We start from the raw sequence: 19119 nt of genomic DNA, 5'->3' as shown, positions 1-19119 counted from the left end.
ATGAAGGAAACGCAACCGAAAGCTTAGAATCTCAGCTACAACATACTAAAAGCTCAGGGATAACTAGCAACAAAAATTGGAGATATGGCTTACGAAATAGAAGAATGTAGAATCTAGTTTTGAGAAAAAGTCATGTCCCATAGAGATTACACGCAAAATGAGTAAAAATGACATGCCATTATTATTTGCAATTTTTGAGGATGATTTGTCTATCAAAATGAAAAATAAAGGCAATAACTCAGAAAGAGTAAGAACTAAGCTACAACATATCAAAAATTGGGTGAAAATTGACCAATATTCACGGAGTTAGAGCAAGATTTGCATAATTATAATGACGTCATAATAGGCAAAATGGATTTTTTGAATTCCGACGCCATTTTGATGACGTCATAATATAATTGAGGGTCAAATGAGACATGAAATTATATCTCTAGTTCATACTCTATCAAAATATGAAAAAAAAATTGGGGGTCCCCATGCGTTCTGAAGAGCTACAGCGGATTTTCTATAGGCATGTTTTTGCCCATATATGGCCTATAGTGAGAGCTCGCGCGCACACGTGCTGCAAACTTTAACGGGTGTTAATTTCCTTATTAATGGTCGTAGAAGGTTGATCAAGGTATCAAATTGCTCAAAATTATATGATCAATGCAATGAAATAAAAAAAACGGTGTTTCTGAGTTGCATTCAAGGCGTTACGCGCGGAAACGCGCGCGCATACGTTTGCACGCGCAATTTTTTGAAATGCTTAAAATGACCTAAAACGTACTGTTTTGGTCAAAAAGTGATTTTTAGCATTTTAAAATTTTGACGCGCGCGTACGCGCGCGTCGTGACCTTCAGGTGACCTTTGATGACATGACCTGATGACCCTTGATCTGAAGTTTATGTCATGTGAATTTGATTTATTTTTGATAATTGATAATGGAGATATGATTGATAATGTGATTTTACAAAATGGCGTCTAGATGACGTCATGATGACGTCATGACATTAAGATTCTTGCAGAATTGAGGTCTTATTGATGTTGATATGTGGTGATATTTTGATGATTATTGAATATGAACTTTCTGAGATTTGCTGTCCACAAGAAATGGAGGAAATAAAAATAAGAAATAAAAAATAAAGAAAGAAAATTCGGACAAACATAAGAGGTGATCTGTCATAGACAGACCACCTAATTAAAGATAATTTCACGAAGTAACTATTTTTATTGGCGTATGTATATATCAATTAAATGTATTTGATAATGCGTGATCCATTTTGATTTTATCAAAATCACTTATCACTCTGATCATAACTCTCTCAGTCCTTCTCAAAATCCCCATCTCATATTAACTCAAACACCTTGACTTGTGCTTACACAATATAAGATAGCTTTAGATTTTCAACACAGCTTCTACAACACACTTAATTGGCCAAATATGTTCTTAATATTCATGAATTTATTTTGTATCCAAAAAGTACATATGCAAAGAAAAGAGAATTTAAATGTGAAAGTGCTTAACAAAAAGTAATTCAGTATTATAGCTCTCAATAATTTGGACACATGATTCATAGCATTTCAAATAATCATTACTGGATATATTGATCATTATGATAAAACACACACTTAACTATATAGCCGTAATGTAACATAAAGTTTTTATAACATCTATAATTTACATACATAATAGAGAAACACAAATATGGTTCTTGACTGCTTCAGGAGAGCCCTTTCATTGTTAACTGCTTAAATCCCTTTGCATGAACTAGGGATATCATTTTTGGATTGCAAGCACTGTTTGACAAGTCATACACGAAACAACTCATTCATACATTATATTGGGTTGTTTGTTTGGATGAGGAATTGTTGATAGTATTAATACATTACTTGTGATTGAAGTTAAGAGTTGAATTTGCTTGCAACTCTTATTGCAATTGATAACTTGATTTTATGACTCCAATCTAGGGAAGATTTCACATCCAGTCATGTTTGTTTTATCAATTTGCCTGAATTCGTCTTGATGAAACAGATAAAATAACCAGGATCGGATTTGAATCATGGTAAAATGTGTGTATCTGTGTAACACATGATCATTCAAATCTGAGACCGCCCTTATATGTCAACATCTGAAAGAAATGACCTTGGCTGATATGTCATACCTCTGCATCAATTCATAACTTGTCCCAGAATAAAAGTTACTTGATCATCATGATATTGTTTTGAGCATGTGTGTTTAGTGAGAAAAGTCTTTAAAAAACCATGAGGAAAGAACATTTAGGTGCACCCTCGATTATCTAAATTAGTTATAAGGCATTAAGGAGGTTAACGAATCATCAGTCTCGCCTGATTTTGTGATCAATAAACTACGCAATATGATCTTTTGACCCCTAGATGACCTTTAACTTCATCATCCTCAAGAACACTTTACCCAAGGATCATTTTAACCAAATATGAACATAATTGATGCTAAAATAAAGAAAAGAGAGCAAGTTGAACAAAAACTTTAATAAAAGGATGAACATGACCTCACATAATTCAAGCTTTTAACCCCTACATGTAGGTGACCTTTGACCCCATCATTCTCATGGGGTCACAAGGATCATATGTACCAAGTATGAACATAATTGATGCAAAAATAAAGACAGACAAGCAAGTTGAACAAAAACGAACATTTTTTAACAGACTTACTGACCACCAACAGGAAAAGTGATTTCTAGGTCTCTGCCGAACTTTGTTCAGGCGAGACAAAAAGCATGATTCCCACAGTCATACAGAATACCCTGTAGATCCTATTTCAACCTCTTTTCTTTGACATAATTGACTTAATCATTAAAACTGGCATGTGTCCTATGGTACAACACTAGCTCAATCACCCTCAGTAAGAATACATGCTGTACTTCTGTAAGACTCCCGCCTAACGAACACTTTAAACAAATGATATAAATATCACACTTTTGTATAGTGCTTAATACATCGGAATGACTTCTCTAAGCACTTCACAAATATGTTAGTATCCTGGTCATCGCATCCTGGCTTGTCCACAGAGAAGTATGCACTTTCTTCACTCCCTGGGGAGCATTCCAGCAAGAATAAACTGCAAAGGCTTACAATCCTACTGGGTGCCCATTTAACATGATTGACGTCTTACCAAAAGATGGTACAATACAATGTTGTATTATCTCTTTGTGTCTTGCTGCAGCAGAATCCTGTATTGGTGAGGAAAAAACAAATAACATCAATATATTAGAAATTCACATTTGCAACGATCATCCTGAGAAATATGAATGAGAAATTATGTTTGAGTGAATGAAGGCATTTATTGGACACTGTACAGTTCAAATACTTTTTGTATCAAAGAGCATCCATAATAGGCATGGAATGTGCATGAAATATTGACAAGTGCAAAAGCAAATCACGCATCACAAAGTAAAGAGGATGCCTGTCATAAATGTCACAGGAAACATACTGAGTCACCCTATCATCAGTATTACTTATTACTAACATTCAAGGCCTTGGTTTCTATACTGACAAAAATCAATTCCCGAGTGTGTGACACTTCAAAAATTATCATCCCATTTGGATGACCAGTAATGTCTCCTCTAAAGATCCTACAATAATACCTTGAATATTGACTAAATCACCTGAGTATCTGAGTACCTTCCACAAACCCTAAAACCAGATCACCTGTAAACATTGCTCCCCCCCCCCCTTGGCCATTGGTATATTCACCATTTTGTTCGTGCCTTGATGGCCTCCTGTCTGACCAGTCTCTTCTTATCGTCCAGCCTTGGTGCTAATGCTCTGACCACTGTCTCCTGATGTGGATAAATCTATCACAAACAAAACAAGAGTGGAGAAATGTGACTGGTCTTCTGACAAAAGAATCTTCTTTTTTTTCCTCATATCAAGAAAATTTATGCTATTACAACTTTTCTGAAGCAAATACTTGTAATCATCAGACATTTTGTTTGAACAAAATACAAGTAACTCTGCCTGAGTCGAATTATTTGGAACCACAGAATTCTGTTCAGCTGAGGAGAAATGTGACTAAGAAGAGGTAAATATCACGTTTTAAATCATCTGGTCTAAAAATTTTATTGGACTCAGGCGTATATTCGACTTATGGAAGGTCGACATAAGCAGAGTTACCTGGATACCAAATATTCTATTCAAGTCTACATTTGAATCATTTAAAGATGTTATTACAAATAATAATAATGCTAATAATAATATTATTGGACTACACTGTTCTTGTGTGAGATTTTAAGACTCATGTATCAATATCACACCAAATCCACTCTGTAGAGTGCTCAGAGCACTTTTCTAGAAAGTTTAAAAGACATTCGGAAGAATTGAACAGAAATGTTTTCAGATGTTAGTTGAAAAAGTAACAAAATATATTTTATTTAAAGCCAATGACTTGCAGTTATAGCAAACAATGGGATTAACTGTCACCACATCATAGTACATCAGGCTCCCGTCTTATAAAGAGTCGCGATTGATTCGATCAACCACAAGTATGGAAAACCAACAACGCCAACATCTAAAATGCATGTTTGTTCAGAATATTGTCTAGATCTGATATATATTCATACAATCATTGTTTATTTTCAAAATTTGGCGTGCTTCTCTTTGTTGACAAAGGACATTGTGCAAATAGCCTGTAGAAACAAAATTAAGACATTGATAGATTTCCATAGAGTTGAGGTTGATTGGATAAATTTTAACGTTTGGTAAGACATGACCCTGATCTAATTTCTGGCTCATGAACGTTAAACCAACTCTGTGAAATTATGAAATGTAAGCTAAAAAATAATCAATCTGAGCATCTTACAAGAAGATAAGCAAATATGGGACATTGTAAAAATATTGCTTGGAAAATGACCTGGCACTTGGCTGGAATAAAATGCCTATTTTGTCCATTGCTCAGCATTACACATTTCCTATCGGAATCATTTGGGATACATATTTCATTTAGGTTGTCATTTTATTTGATTATGTTCAAAGTCAATGTTGGATTGCCACTACAACTTGTATTATTTTTTAAGCCTACATTTGATAATACCGAAATCATACTCACTATATGATGTGGGAAAGAGGTAACAGCCCCAATACACTTTAGAGATGCTATGCGTACTTTCTATAAAAGACAAAAAAAAATCAAGCAACAGCATCAATCAGTGTGTATCTGCAAATAGTTAGAATATCCACATACCATTACATCAATTTATATTTTTCCAGAAACAAGTCCAAGCAGTATCTTCAATTGCAACAGATTATTAGACTTAGACATGTTGACTGTAAATATGAGATTGAAACAATCAGAACGAAAGAAAGTTGACAGTGAAACAATAAGAATCAATGGTGACAGTGGTGTGTGATAACCAAGGTTGACTCTAAGTACGACAGTGAAGTAATAAGAATGAATAGTGGCAGCGGTGAGATAGACAAGGTTGACTCTAAGTACAACAGTGAAGCCATAAGAATGAATAGTGGCAGCGGTGGGATAACCAAGATTGACTGTAAATCCGAGAGTGAAACAATGAGAAAGAATTAATGGTGGCAGCGGTGAGATAGACAAGGTTGACTGTAAGTATGACAATGAAACAATGAGAAAGAACGGTGGCAGAGGTGGGATAACCAAAGTTGACTGTATGACAGTGAAACAATAAGAAAGAATGAATGTTGGCAGCAGTGGGATACAAGGTTGACTGTAGGTACAACAGTGAAACAATAAGAAAGAATGAATGTTGGCAGCAGTGGGATACAAGGTTGACTGTAGGTACAACAGTGAAACAATGAGAAAGAATTAACGGTGGCAGCGGTGGGATACAAAGATTGACTGTAAGTATGACAGTGAAACAATAAGAAAGAATGAATGGTGGCAGCAGTGTGATAACCAAGGGTGACTGTAAGTACGACAGTGAAACAATGAGAAAGAATGAACGATGGCAGCGGTGGGATAAACAAGGTTGACTGTAAGTATGACAATGAAACAATGAGAAAGAACGGTGGCAGAGGTGGGATACCCAAAGTTGACTGTATGACAGTGAAACAATAAGAAAGAATGAATGTTGGCAGCAGTGGGATACAAGGTTGACTGTAGGTACAACAGTGAAACAATAAGAAAGAATGAATGTTGGCAGCAGTGGGATACAAGGTTGACTGTAGGTACAACAGTGAAACAATGAGAAAGAATTAACGGTGGCAGCGGTGGGATAACAAGATTGACTGTAAGTATGACAGTGAAACAATAAGAAAGAATGAATGGTGGCAGCAGTGTGATAACCAAGGGTGACTGTAAGTACGACAGTGAAACAATGAGAAAGAATGAACGATGGCAGCGGTGGGATAAACAAGGTTGACTGTAAGTATGACAATGAAACAATAAGAAAGAATGAACGGTGGCAGCAGTGTGATAACCAAGGGTGACTGTACGTACAGCAGTGAAACAATAAGAAAGAATGAATGGTGGCAGCGGTGAGAAAGCCAAGGTTGACTGTAAGTATGACAATGAAACAATGAGAAAGAACGGTGGCAGAGGTGGGATAACCAAAGTTGACTGTATGACAGTGAAACAATAAGAAAGAATGAATGTTGGCAGCAGTGGGATACAAGGTTGACTGTAGGTACAACAGTGAAACAATGAGAAAGAATTAACGGTGGCAGCGGTGGGATAGAAAGATTGACTGTAAGTATGACAGTGAAACAATAAGAAAAAATGAATGTTGGCAGCAGTGGGCTACAAGGTTGACTGTAAGTATGACAACGAAACAATGAGAAAGAACGGTGGCAGAGGTGGGATAACCAAAGTTGACTGTATGACAGTGAAACAATAAGAAAGAATGAATGTTGGCAGCAGTGGGATACAAGGTTGACTGTAGGTACAACAGTGAAACAATAAGAAAGAATGAATGTTGGCAGCAAGGTTAACTGTAGGTTGACTGTAGGTACAACAGTGAAACAATGAGAAAGAATTAACGGTGGCAGCGGTGGGATAGCAAGATTGACTGTAAGTATGACAGTGAAACAATAAGAAATGAATGGTGGCAGCAGTGTGATAACCAAGGGTGACTGTAAGTACGACAGTGAAACAATGAGAAAGAATGAACAATGGCAGCGGTTGGATAAAAAAGGTTGACTGTAAGTATGACAATGAAATAATAAGAAAGAATGAACGGTGGCAGCAGTGTGATAACCAAGGGTGACTGTAAGTACGACAGTGAAACAATGAGAAAGAATGAATGGTGGCAGCGGTGAGAAAGACAAGGTTGACTGTAAGTATGACAATGAAACAATGAGAAAGAACGGTGGCAGAGGTGGGATAACCAAAGTTGACTGTATGACAGTGAAACAATAAGAAAGAATGAATGTTGGCAGCAGTGGGATACAAGGTTGACTGTAGGTACAACAGTGAAACAATGAGAAAGAATTAACGGTGGCAGCGGTGGGATAGACAAGATTGACTGTAAGTATGACAGTAAAACAATAAGAAAAAATGAATGTTGGCAGCAGTGGGATACAAGGTTGACTGTAGGTACAACAGTGAAACAATGAGAAAGAATGAACGATGGCAGCGGTGGGATAGACAAGATTGGCAGTAAGTATGACAGTGAAACAATAAGAAAGAATGAATGGTGGCAGCAGTGGGATAGCCAAGGTTGACTGTAAGTCCGAGAGTGAAACAATGAGAAAGAATTAATGGTGGCAGCAGTGGGATAACCAAGGCTGACTGTCAGAATGATAGTGAAACAATGAGAAAGAAAGAACGGTATTAGCGGTGGGATAGAGAGATTGACAGTGAAACAATAAGAATGAATGAGATTTCAGCTCACCAAAGAAGCTTGGTAGGAACTCAGCTCCAAGAGGGTTGGTATAAGGTTATCAATCTGATCCACCAATGAGGGCAGTGTTTCCCCAAGTAGAGACTCCAAGATGTCCAAGATGGGTAGGGTGGGGCGTGGGTCCGTCACCCTAAGGGACTGCACAAGGCGGGGTATGATGGGGGGTAACTCTGCCAGCAGGACAGGGCGGGGTATGCTGGGGAGTAGATGGCACAGGGCTGTGATGGCTCTTGTTTGCAGGTCTGTAAGGAAGAGGAATGACAAAGTTGGGCATTATGAGGATTCATATCCACTTGAATCAGTATAAATGAACACCTCTCATTACAATCACTTGACTATTGGTAAACGTAATTTTTAGTCGGCTTAAAGAAAAATTCAATTGGTTTAAAGTGGTATCGTTAATTCTGACAGAATCCAACAAAATGTCCACCAAAGTTTTTGTAATACACCTGGATGGAGAGTGGCACATAAAGACAAACTCTTGCCAAAAGAAGTGAGTGATGCAGTAGGATTTGAACTCTGGACTTTGTGGTTCGCAGTCTATAGACTTATTAGCTGAGCCACAACACCTCTGAGAACATACAAAGCTTATTGAAAACTTGATCACAAACTTCAGAAATCGATCCCATCTTACACTTGTATAGCTTTCAAACAAATACAGAGGTAATATATGTTTCTATTATTAACAAGACTATGCTTATTCGACAATTGCTCCTCCACTAATATTTCTGAAGATATAAGGTGAGGGCTAGGATTACGATAGGTTTTTTGTTTAGAATCATTTGAGAATTAGGATTAAGGTTAAGGTAAGGTAAGAAGTTCTGATCTATGCTTGGCTTTATGTGTGCATTTCCAAAAGAAGCAATTGCCGCAGGAGCATTATGTCATGGAACTGTATCCATTATCACTCCACCAGGGTCTATTTATGATTTACAAATATGTCAACATCATGTAATAATAATAAAAATAATAACAGGTAACAATTAATAAATATGATTATAAGAGCACAAAAAATAGAAAGAACAAAGGAAAGAATACAAAATTATGAATTGCCGAATTAGGAGATAAGCCTTAAGAAGTGTAGAACTTACTATCTTTCTTAAAAAGAGCCATGACGAATGGAAGAGCCTGCAGGAAGACCCTCTGTTTGTACATGATCTTGATGTCTGAGTGAAGGTCCTCACTCAGTACATCCTCCATGTCTTCCAGGAGCATGCCAAGGGTTTGAGGGACCTGATCACCAAGATCTTCATCTTCAAGAAGTCTGAGTAGTGTGGTGAGGAATGTGGTTGCCTTGGGGTGGGAACGCATCACAAGAGCCTTGGTAAGCTGTGGGGATGCATGAGAAGGATGGAATCACGTAAGAAAGGCAGGGAACCTTGATGACATATTCTTCAGAATCAACTAAATACATAGGAGTTAATAAAGCCTGTTGCCTGCCTGCTGAAACCAGATGAGTGTTTATATACTACACCATGGGTGGAGAGTGATAAATGTAGATAGACACCTTGCCGAAGGACTCACTGAGAAACATCTCATAAACAATGGTCATAGAATTACAAAAAGCCAAAAGTTTTCAGAAGAATAGAATAATAATAATAATATGCAACATTCATATAGTGCTTAATACAATATAGCGCTGCATACTATTACCCCAGCTTTAGCATGGCTACCCTGATCGGACACTTGAGAATTCAAGGAATTCCTTCCTACCAGGTACCCATTTACTACACCTGGGTGGAGAGTGGAAAATATAGTTAAATGCCTTGCCAAATGATGCGAGTGTCATAGTGGGATTGGAACCCTGGACCTTGTGGTTCAGAGTCCTGAGGCTTATCCACTGAGCCGCAATATCTCAATAAATAATAATAATAAACTTTGACTTACCAAGACCCAGGCCATTAGAGCTCTTTCTTTGCTTGATCCTTCTTCCATGCTAGATATTGCTCGACCCAAAAGACTCTCTGCTTCAACTAAGACTTCATCTGAATCTGACCCTAAGGGAATCAAGAAAAGGGCACGTTTAATGTATGGCATTATATGACACCTAGATAGATCCTTAGCATTTGATTGGTTGTTTGATATCGATCATTCAGCCCATTTTACAATGACGTCATCAACCATGCAATTTTGGATCCATTCATCGTGCAATTTTGGATACATATGATTTTGTCCATTGCACGCACGCACTGACTGCAGGCTCCACAGGTAAAACAATTTGTGTTTGCAGCGCGCATGTTGTATGTATGTGACAATCAACAGACTGAGCTCATACTGCATAAACAATAATTGAACATGATTATTTTGCATCAAAAAAATCATAAGTTTCATAAGAAAAAGAATCTATTTTTAGGTGTCATATAACCAAATAATGAATGTTCTTATCATTCGTGCAATGGACAAAATAATTCATTCAGTGAAGATGAAATAAATGATCCATTCAATGAGGCTACGCCTCGTTGTATGGATCATTTCATCTTTAAAATCATCAAGTATTATTTGTATACTGTCTTCGAAAGAATTGCAATTGATCTAATCAAGAACAAGTTCCAGTAATGCTAACATCTTGAATACATGTCAGTTCAAAGTGTTTTCTAACTACAATTTATATACCCCTACATGCAACGTTTTCTTGATAAATCTGTGTTCCCCCGTTTCCAAATGGATGTTGTAATTCCTGTATTTGAAGAATTATGACCACTAGTGTATCCAGCATCAACTATGACAAAGAAATGTATGGGCCCATGCACAAGCATAACAGAGAAACTATTGTCCCCAGACAATCGGGCCCATGAAATGCTTTGTAGGATCTGATGCTGGATACGCGCCTGATGACAATGACAGATTTTCATTGTTGAGACTGCATCAATCACAACTCTTTGTAAGACATGACCTATAAAGCAATTATGATGGGGAGGAATAACCTCATTTAGCACCCAACTGCACAGGCAAGATAATTTACGGATAGTAAGATAGAAGAAATGTACTCTCCTTTTTTTTAAGTTTAGTAGGGAAAGCAGGAACAATCAGTAGGGGTCCAGAAAATCTTCAGACACAACTTATGACATCCACATTACAGTAAAAAAATAAAAAAAAATTGAATTTAACAAAGTTATTGAAGCATGAAGAAAATACATTAATATCTGCTCTTTTATTTTAGCCATATTCATAATCCTTATATTTCTATCACGGCGACATACGCACACAATAAAAACTCCGAATAAGGCATCAATACCATTTAGTGTTTGACCCAATATATTAGTCAGTGGTCACTCAAAGTGGTCAAACTGACTAACCTGCTTGGTGCTTATTAATGACTCCAGCTAAAGCCTTAGTAGCCCAGGTACTGGTCAACCACACAGGACTGTGAGCTGATATGTGAAGTAGACTTGACATCAGTTGTTTGGAAGATGGTATATGGATCTCTCTCCTCAGGGAACACACTATCGGTTGGAGTACTGTGACAAGCTGTGTCTGGTGGCCTGGTGCATGAGGCTATAAACAAATCATATATTAAATCAAATTTAAAGTAATACAACGACAAAAATCAGGAAACACAAAATTTCCAGATGACACATCATATTAGCTTTGCTTTAACCCTAATTCTCACGGGGGGCCATAATGGCCCCCCCTCGACAATTTTTGCAATATATCTGCTGCGCAAAATTTTTTGACCTCGCCGCTCACTGACTTTTTACTTTCAAGTCTCTCGCAAATTTTGAGACCAAATTTGTGACGCCCGGGTACGCGGTTACGACATTACGCAACATTGTGTAAGTGCATGTAAGACCCAAAATTGCTCATAAACGTGATTTCATGTACAAATCCAATGCAAATTGTGTATTTAGCCAAAATTCATAAATGTATCATTATTTCTACTTTTACTGATTAAACTTAATTAATATTGCCTTGTTTATGAGCAGAATTAAGTCTGGAACAATTTCCATCGAAAAAACAATAAAAAAACAAAAAGTAAAAAAAACAAAGAAATACATAAGAAATTTAAAAAACAATAAAATACATAAGAAATTGGTCTTGGTACCAGAATTTTTTTCATTCACAATTGTTAGGAATGCTATAAAGAATATTTTCACCAAAAAATAGCATTATAGGAGCTTCATTTAGTGAATCAGAGCAAAAAGTATGATTTCATGAATAAATTAGCATAATTAATTCATATAAAATAAAAAGATATGAATTCAGTGAAATTTACCAATGCAACTGCGTAGATTACGTCTTTCTCTACCATCATGCAAATTTTTGTTGTGATCGCGCAATCTGCGGCTGAGATCTTAAGGGGCCCCCCCCCCCCCCACGGGAATGACAAGAATCAAAATACCCCAGGAGATTTAGGGTTAAGAGAGGGTGGTCATTATAACAATATACACATTAGATCCAAATTTAGGAATAAAAATTGAAGTCAGACTTCACGATAAAATATCTTGTGGATAAACAATTTTTCACATATTTGCATAATAATCATAATCTGATAACCATATCATGTATAATCAATTAAAACTGCCGTACACTTTACATACAACTCTGCAATATTACCCTACAACAAAACACTATAGAAATTGACACCTTCATATATAGAAGCCTAAAAGTATGAGGATAGTTAATGAAAGTTGAATTGTCATTTGAAATTCCTATATTGTACATAGAACTTAGAAGAGATTGTTTATGAAAACATAAGTCAACTTGGATGGATGATGCATTTCACAAGTTGATAAAATTATAAATTTTAGAGATATTATAAAATACTGGACATTCCTCAGTTTCCTTTGACAATGAGAGCAAACAGAAATGGAGGAACAGGTTAGTACAAACTTTTGAATATGAATCTTGAATTCAAACAATTATAGATAATCTCAAATAGATCTTCAGAATGACTTACTTCCAATGGTAAGAAGGGCGTGTTGTGTTTCGTCAGCTCCAAACTGCTTAACTTCCCATGAAGGAATACGTCAATAGCACACTGGCATAGCTTAATCCCCATACTGTGAAAAATTAGAAAAAAAACATTATCAACATTATTTTCCCTATCTACTTTTATGGTAATATTCCTATTATTTTGTGCAATAAAAGATAAGCCTCTTTTATTGCACTGTTTGTCTTGTTTTCTTTCCCCTTTCATTTCGAGGCCTTTATCAATTCAAGCTCTTAGTCTTAGCTTAAAATGGAGGTCTCCCACATTTCAAAATGTATTATGTCAATATATGTATAATTATTCTGCTATTGTTTTAATAATTAAAAAAAAATTTATCAGGTATAATTAGATTGTTAGAATGCATGTATGCATATGTTATTCATTATGTCATTTGCTTATTGTTATGTTATGCTGAGAAGAAATGATTACACTGTATATACTTTTGTTATTGGAATGTGGAAATAAATAAATCAAATCAAATCAAACATGGTTTAAAATTTTAAAATTAGTATAATGCATGCGCATGCACATTCTTATTATAAAAAAAGGTTACATAAACATCAGCACCCCGCTACACAAAGACTTGCAATTAATCGCTAAAATATCAAGATCATCGTTGCATGCGCAGTTGGCTCAGTAGACTGACCAGGAACCAATCAGCATTGTTCTTTCAAATTAGCAATTAATCGCTAACCTTTGTCTTACGAAGCCCTGATAGCAAGAACACACAAGTGAACTCTCTGAAAGGTTGGGCTTGGAAGAAACTGGGGGGTGTTTAATAAAGCTGTTCGTAAGTTAAGAGCGACTTTAAGAACGACTGGTGATCCTTTTTTTTGTGCTAAATGGTATACGCCAAAATGTTCATTGGCGATGGTTTAGCGCGTAAGAAAGGATCACCAGTTGTTCTTAAAGTTGCTCTTAACTTACGAACAGCTTTATGAAACGGTCCCCTGTTGTTGAAGAGGTAAAGAGAAGTGGTTTGGGATGGATGGGCATGTGTTGAGAATGGAAGATGAGGAACAAGGGATCTGGAAGCGGGTGGCATAATGGGAAAGGAAAGGCCTTAGATTATTAGGAAAGATATGACGAAGGGGGAGAGTAGTAAGGTTGACCTAAACAAGGAGGATGCTCAAGACAAAAAGACGAAGTGGAAGGAGGGAGTGTCATCACGGCGTGAGAGTCAGAAACCCTTTGTAAGAGGGAAAATCATGACTGACATGAATAATAATAAAGCAATGTATATATATGACTAAGTTTCAAGTAAGATATGGGGAAGATTCTTTCTAAAACATTTTGATTCCAAGAAAATATCCACCTTAATTATCTATCATAGACACTTCAAACAATGATTGATCCTAAAACTGACTTACCTGTTATCTAATTTTGGAACAACCACTCTAATCACTTTTGCAATGGCAACCAGAACCGCCCCACAACAATGTGGACTGATCCCAGCTTCAGTACTGGATTGTAGAGTGGCGGACACAACCATTTTAAGTAAAGGGTAGACAACAGATGCTAGGAGGGACTCGAGATTTGAAGGTGTACTGGAAAGATTGGCCGTCAAGGTTTTTAACGTGGCAAGATACACTAGATGCTGGTCAGAACTTAATTCTGGAAGGAACAAAAAGAGAATGGAGAACAGGGAAAACATAAAACAATAACAGCTAGAGACACAACTATTCATACAGACAGGGAGTGGAGGTTAAAAGGGGCAAGTGTCCCCGCCCCCTTTCAGACCATTGTTCCTGCTTGTCAAAAAATTTATAAGTGTAAATTCTTAGTGATGACCTTTATCATACTTTTTTTGGCTTATCAGAGATCCCCCCAATTTTTTTTTATTAATGCTAGACCCAGATCAGATGCTAAATTTACAAAATATGATAAATACTTGTAAATGAGATTGAATCTCACAGCTTTTGTGCACATATACCACATGCTTTCATCTTTCATCAAACTCTGGGGAATGAACCCACCCCCTTTTCGCAATAATTAAGGGCACAGATAATAAATAACTTCAACATACATTTTAATTTCACAGGAATTATATTTGGTTATCATATCACAAAACTGATTTGCGAAATGATCCTTGCACTGTGTATTTACAATAAAATCGTCTCCACAAAAGTGAACCCATGTCTTTCAGTAAAAACTCTCAGTGTCTTTGCTTGTAATTTTCCCATTTCAGCATGCACAACATACTTGGGAATGCCTTTGTGAAAGATACTGAGTAGAATTCCAGCTTTAAGATGCATTACATCTTTGGTTAAGGTAAGGAGCCATAAATGCTTTACAAAGAATGTAATTCAATATGTTTCGATTCTATTCTTTTTTTTCATTCATTCAAGTTTGAAAAAAAACATATTCATAATATACACAATGGAGTGAATACAATTAGGAATGTATAAAACATGTACTGTAAACAAAAAGCACATTGCCTTGATCAATTATCATCAATGAAAGACAGCTTGACAACACACAAAGGCCTTGTTAGAATTACTTCTCAAATAAGAAATTAGATTACCCAGCCATATTCAAAGAAGAGTGGTCATGACGCTTACCTGGCTTAGATATTTCTGACATAAGCTCGGAGGTCAGCGACCTGCTGAGGTCATCTGACGTATTTGTTACTATGGTTGCCATGTCAACTACTGTTCTTTGGTATCCTGAACCCCCTGAATAATACAAGATTAAAGACAAAAAAGTACTCAATGTAAAGGGATAGAATTATCTATATTATATAGCCTTATCATGCATAATAAAGCGGCAGTTCACCCCGACAAAAAGCTTATTGTAAAAAAAGCAGCAAAAATAATTAAAATATTGCAGAAGGTTTGACATAAATCCATCAAAGAATTAAAAAAGTTATTTCAATTCTAATTATTTTATTTGTGACGTATATGCGAGCAGCATTCCCACATAGCGAATGGCAAAAAATCAATGAAATGTCATTTTCTCTGAAAATTAAATATGGTTTTTACTGTACCTTTTGTATATCAAAAGACAAATCATTTCACACCCAATCATGAAAAGTAAACAAAAATAAGGTATCAGGAACCATAAACAAGTGGAATGCCTCTGGCCGTCTCACCTGCATCACGCGATTCAATATAGCAGCAGTGCTGATTTTGAAAACTACTATAACTCGCACAAGATGTTCAGTGATACTTGGTTACTCTTATTTCCACGTTTTATGAACTAGACCAATACACTTATAGAGATATGATGGCAATTCAACAAATACCCCCAACATGGCCAAAGTTCTTTGACCTTACATGACCTTTGACCTTGATCATGTGACCTGAAACTCGCACAGGATGTTCAGTGATACTTGATTACTATTATGTCCAAGTTTTATGAACTAGACCAACACACTTTCAAATTTATGGCTGTAATTCAACAAATACCCCAATTTGGCCAAAGTTCATTGACCCTAAATGACCTTTGACCTTGATCATGTGACCTGAAAATTGCACAGGATGTTCAGTAATACTTGATTACTATTATGTCCAAGTTTCATGAATCAGATCCATAAACTTTCAAAGTTATGATGGTAATTCAACAGATACCCCCAATTCGACCAAAGTTCATTGACCCTAAATGACCTTTGACCTTGGTCATGTGATGTGAAACTCATGCAGGATGTTCAGTGATACTTGATTAACCTTATGTATAAGTTTCATGAACTAGGTCCATATATTTTCTAAGTTATGATGACATTTCAAAAACTTAACCTTAGGTTAAGATTTTGATGTTGATTCCCCCAACATGGTCTAAGTTCATTGACCCTAAATGACCTTTGACCTTGGTCATGTGACATGAAACTCAGGCAGGATGTTCAGTAATACTTGATTAACCTTATGGCCAAGTTTCATGAACTAGGTCCATATACTTTCAAAGTTATGCTGTCATTTCAAAAACTTAACCTCAGGTTAAGATTTGGTGTTGACGCCGCCGTCGCCGCCGCCGCCGCCGTCGCCGTCGGAAAAGCGGCGCCTATAGTCTCACTCTGCTATGCAGGTGAGACAAAAAATGAAATTCATGCATTTTATATTACATAACATATGGGGCACCTGCTCATTTATGTCACAAATCCAAAGCTTAAAAATCTAATAACTTTCTTAATCTTTAATTGATTTTTCTCAAACCTTCACCAGTATTTTTTATTAGTTTTTCTGCTATTTTTACAACAAAATTTTCTTCAGGGTGAAGTTCCCCTTTAAATACCGAAAAGGAAAACCTGAGAAAAAAATATATGATTACAGTCACAGTGTGGTATACATTGTCTAAACACAGTAGCCAGAGGGCTCAAAGTGCTTCTTGAAATAACAATGAAATCATGCTGTAAAGCTTTGAATCTTGGACTTTCGATTAAATATTAAATTCAATTTCAATTCCTACTTCTGTGGAAAGTAGTACGGTTGAACAGCTTTCATTTCCGCTATCTTTGCATTCATCTGAAAATGTATCATGAATAGGAAGCCTAGCATCAATTCATTTTATAATGCCACAATTGTATGAATGTATTTTTTTGTTTTTATCATAATCTTAAAATTTAATTGTTCAATATTTTTGGAAATTGTGTTTTTCTTATGCAAAATACAGTACAGCACAAAAAAGGAAACCTGTTTTGCAGAGATAGATTTCACAATTATTAAATATGTTTTTACGATAAATGTGATACTCATTGCAAGAGTGGAATCTCATCTCTAATTTGAAACCAACAGCTTAGTAAATCAATCACGCAGGGCAGATTACAAGCAATAAATATTGAGGCATATCAGAAATGATTTGCGCAGAATCTCATGTGTGAATCTGAATCCACTCTCATTTCGGGGATCAGTGAGAGAATCTTAACAAGGAATACAAAAGAAAAAGTAATGAGCCAATCATCAAATAAGCCAGTTCGTTGTATCACAAACCAATCATGTCCAATTTTTCAGCGCAACTTGATTTTGACAATAAATTTCAAACTCGTCTTGCTCATTAATGAGTGAAGTGTTTGTCTCATATTAAGTATCAAAATAAAGAGGAATGATTGAATTATATGATTATGTAAATGAAATATCATAATGTATTTTCCTTTGAAGAAAATATACATCGGAATCTCGGTTTCCTTTTTTCTGGGACGCACTGTATAAGCTTCTCATTTCTCAATATTTGAAGGGTAGGCAAGAAAATGACAATTCAAAACAAGTACTCAACAAGTAAGATGGATCACAAATACACAATGCTCTCTAAACTCCAGAAAGCCTACAGCACCAACACAAGTATGAATATATGTGACAAGGTTGTGTCATCTCTTCAAACAAGGGACTTACGTTCCAATTAATACCTCACTTACCTACACGGTACAAGGTGTTTCATGAGACAATTCTTCAAATGTATAATGCCGTGAACTACAATGCCAGAATAAAATTTGACGGGCAATGAAGTTGTTCTCTGACAAAAGGAAGCAAGTGACAAATTAGCTCAAATTGTGTTCTTAATGCATTGATTGATTTCTTTTAGGCCAAATATAGAATAAAGAATGATCCTGTTTTAAGATTTGTGGAGCGTTGTGGCCCAGTGGATTAGTCTTCGGACTTTGAAACAGAGGGTCGTGGGTTCGAATCCCAGCCATGGCGTAATTTCCTTCAGCAAGAAACTGATCCACAGTGTGCTGCACTCAACCCAGGTGAGGTAAATGGGTACCGGTAGGAAGTAATTCCTTAAAAAGCTGTGTGCGCTATGAACGCCTAGCTTAGCCGGGTAATGTAGGAGCGCCTTGAGCACCTAACAAGGTGGATATGTGCGCAATATAAATATCCTATATTATTATTATTATATGGCTGGATTACCATTGTACTAATCTGCCCAACTTTGGCAAAAGCAAGCAAGTGACACATCAGTCAAATTTGAGTTATTGTTGTTCTGAAACACACTTTGTATGTTGCACGTTCAGGCAAAATTTGGGGAAGAAATGACCGTTCTATGGAAAGATATTGAAGAAAATATGCTGTTGAATTGCATTAACGCCTATGTAAATGATGGACACACATTGCTCATTTACAATAAATGATACTTTTGTAACTTGCATCCTTTTTGCCAAATTACAGCAGCAATGCATTGATGTCTACATAAATCACAGTTTTGTTACATACTTCCTTTTCTTAATTTAGGGCAGTATGTCAATATCAATATTGGACAACAGTACAATGTCCATTGTTTGCAAACATGGAACAGAGGTATAAATAACACAAGATAACACATACCTCTTTGTGCAGTGGTCCATAAAGATGTAAGTATTATTGACTTGACAAAGTCTGTGTGTCTTTTGGCAAGGCTAGATACCGTCTTTATGCACTCATACCTGAAGTT

At 36.3% G+C, this 19119-nt stretch overlaps 1 protein-coding gene across 1 annotated transcript in view; it reads right to left on the bottom strand.

Annotated features, from left to right (window-relative positions):
* Positions 1 to 1424: 1424 nt before the first annotated feature.
* The window catches only part of LOC129272726 (MMS19 nucleotide excision repair protein homolog), a 35788-nt gene continuing 18093 nt past the window's right edge, over positions 1425 to 19119 (bottom strand). Inside the window, exons 12-22 of the mRNA XM_064107535.1 lie at positions 19014 to 19111; positions 15321 to 15434; positions 14130 to 14373; positions 12727 to 12829; positions 11126 to 11324; positions 9717 to 9826; positions 8921 to 9158; positions 7821 to 8071; positions 5066 to 5125; positions 3715 to 3815; positions 1425 to 3191 (exon numbers count right to left, since the gene is read on the bottom strand). Of these exons, the coding sequence (XP_063963605.1) occupies positions 3161 to 3191; positions 3715 to 3815; positions 5066 to 5125; positions 7821 to 8071; positions 8921 to 9158; positions 9717 to 9826; positions 11126 to 11324; positions 12727 to 12829; positions 14130 to 14373; positions 15321 to 15434; positions 19014 to 19111 (1549 nt within the window). The 3' untranslated portion in view covers positions 1425 to 3160. The remainder of the gene's footprint in view (positions 3192 to 3714; positions 3816 to 5065; positions 5126 to 7820; positions 8072 to 8920; positions 9159 to 9716; positions 9827 to 11125; positions 11325 to 12726; positions 12830 to 14129; positions 14374 to 15320; positions 15435 to 19013; positions 19112 to 19119) is intronic.

This window comes from Lytechinus pictus, chromosome 12, assembly GCF_037042905.1.
Source record: "Lytechinus pictus isolate F3 Inbred chromosome 12, Lp3.0, whole genome shotgun sequence".
NCBI lineage: Eukaryota > Metazoa > Echinodermata > Echinoidea > Temnopleuroida > Toxopneustidae > Lytechinus > Lytechinus pictus.
Note: the sequence above shows the minus strand (reverse complement) of the source record. Positions and strands in the feature narration are given on the sequence as shown.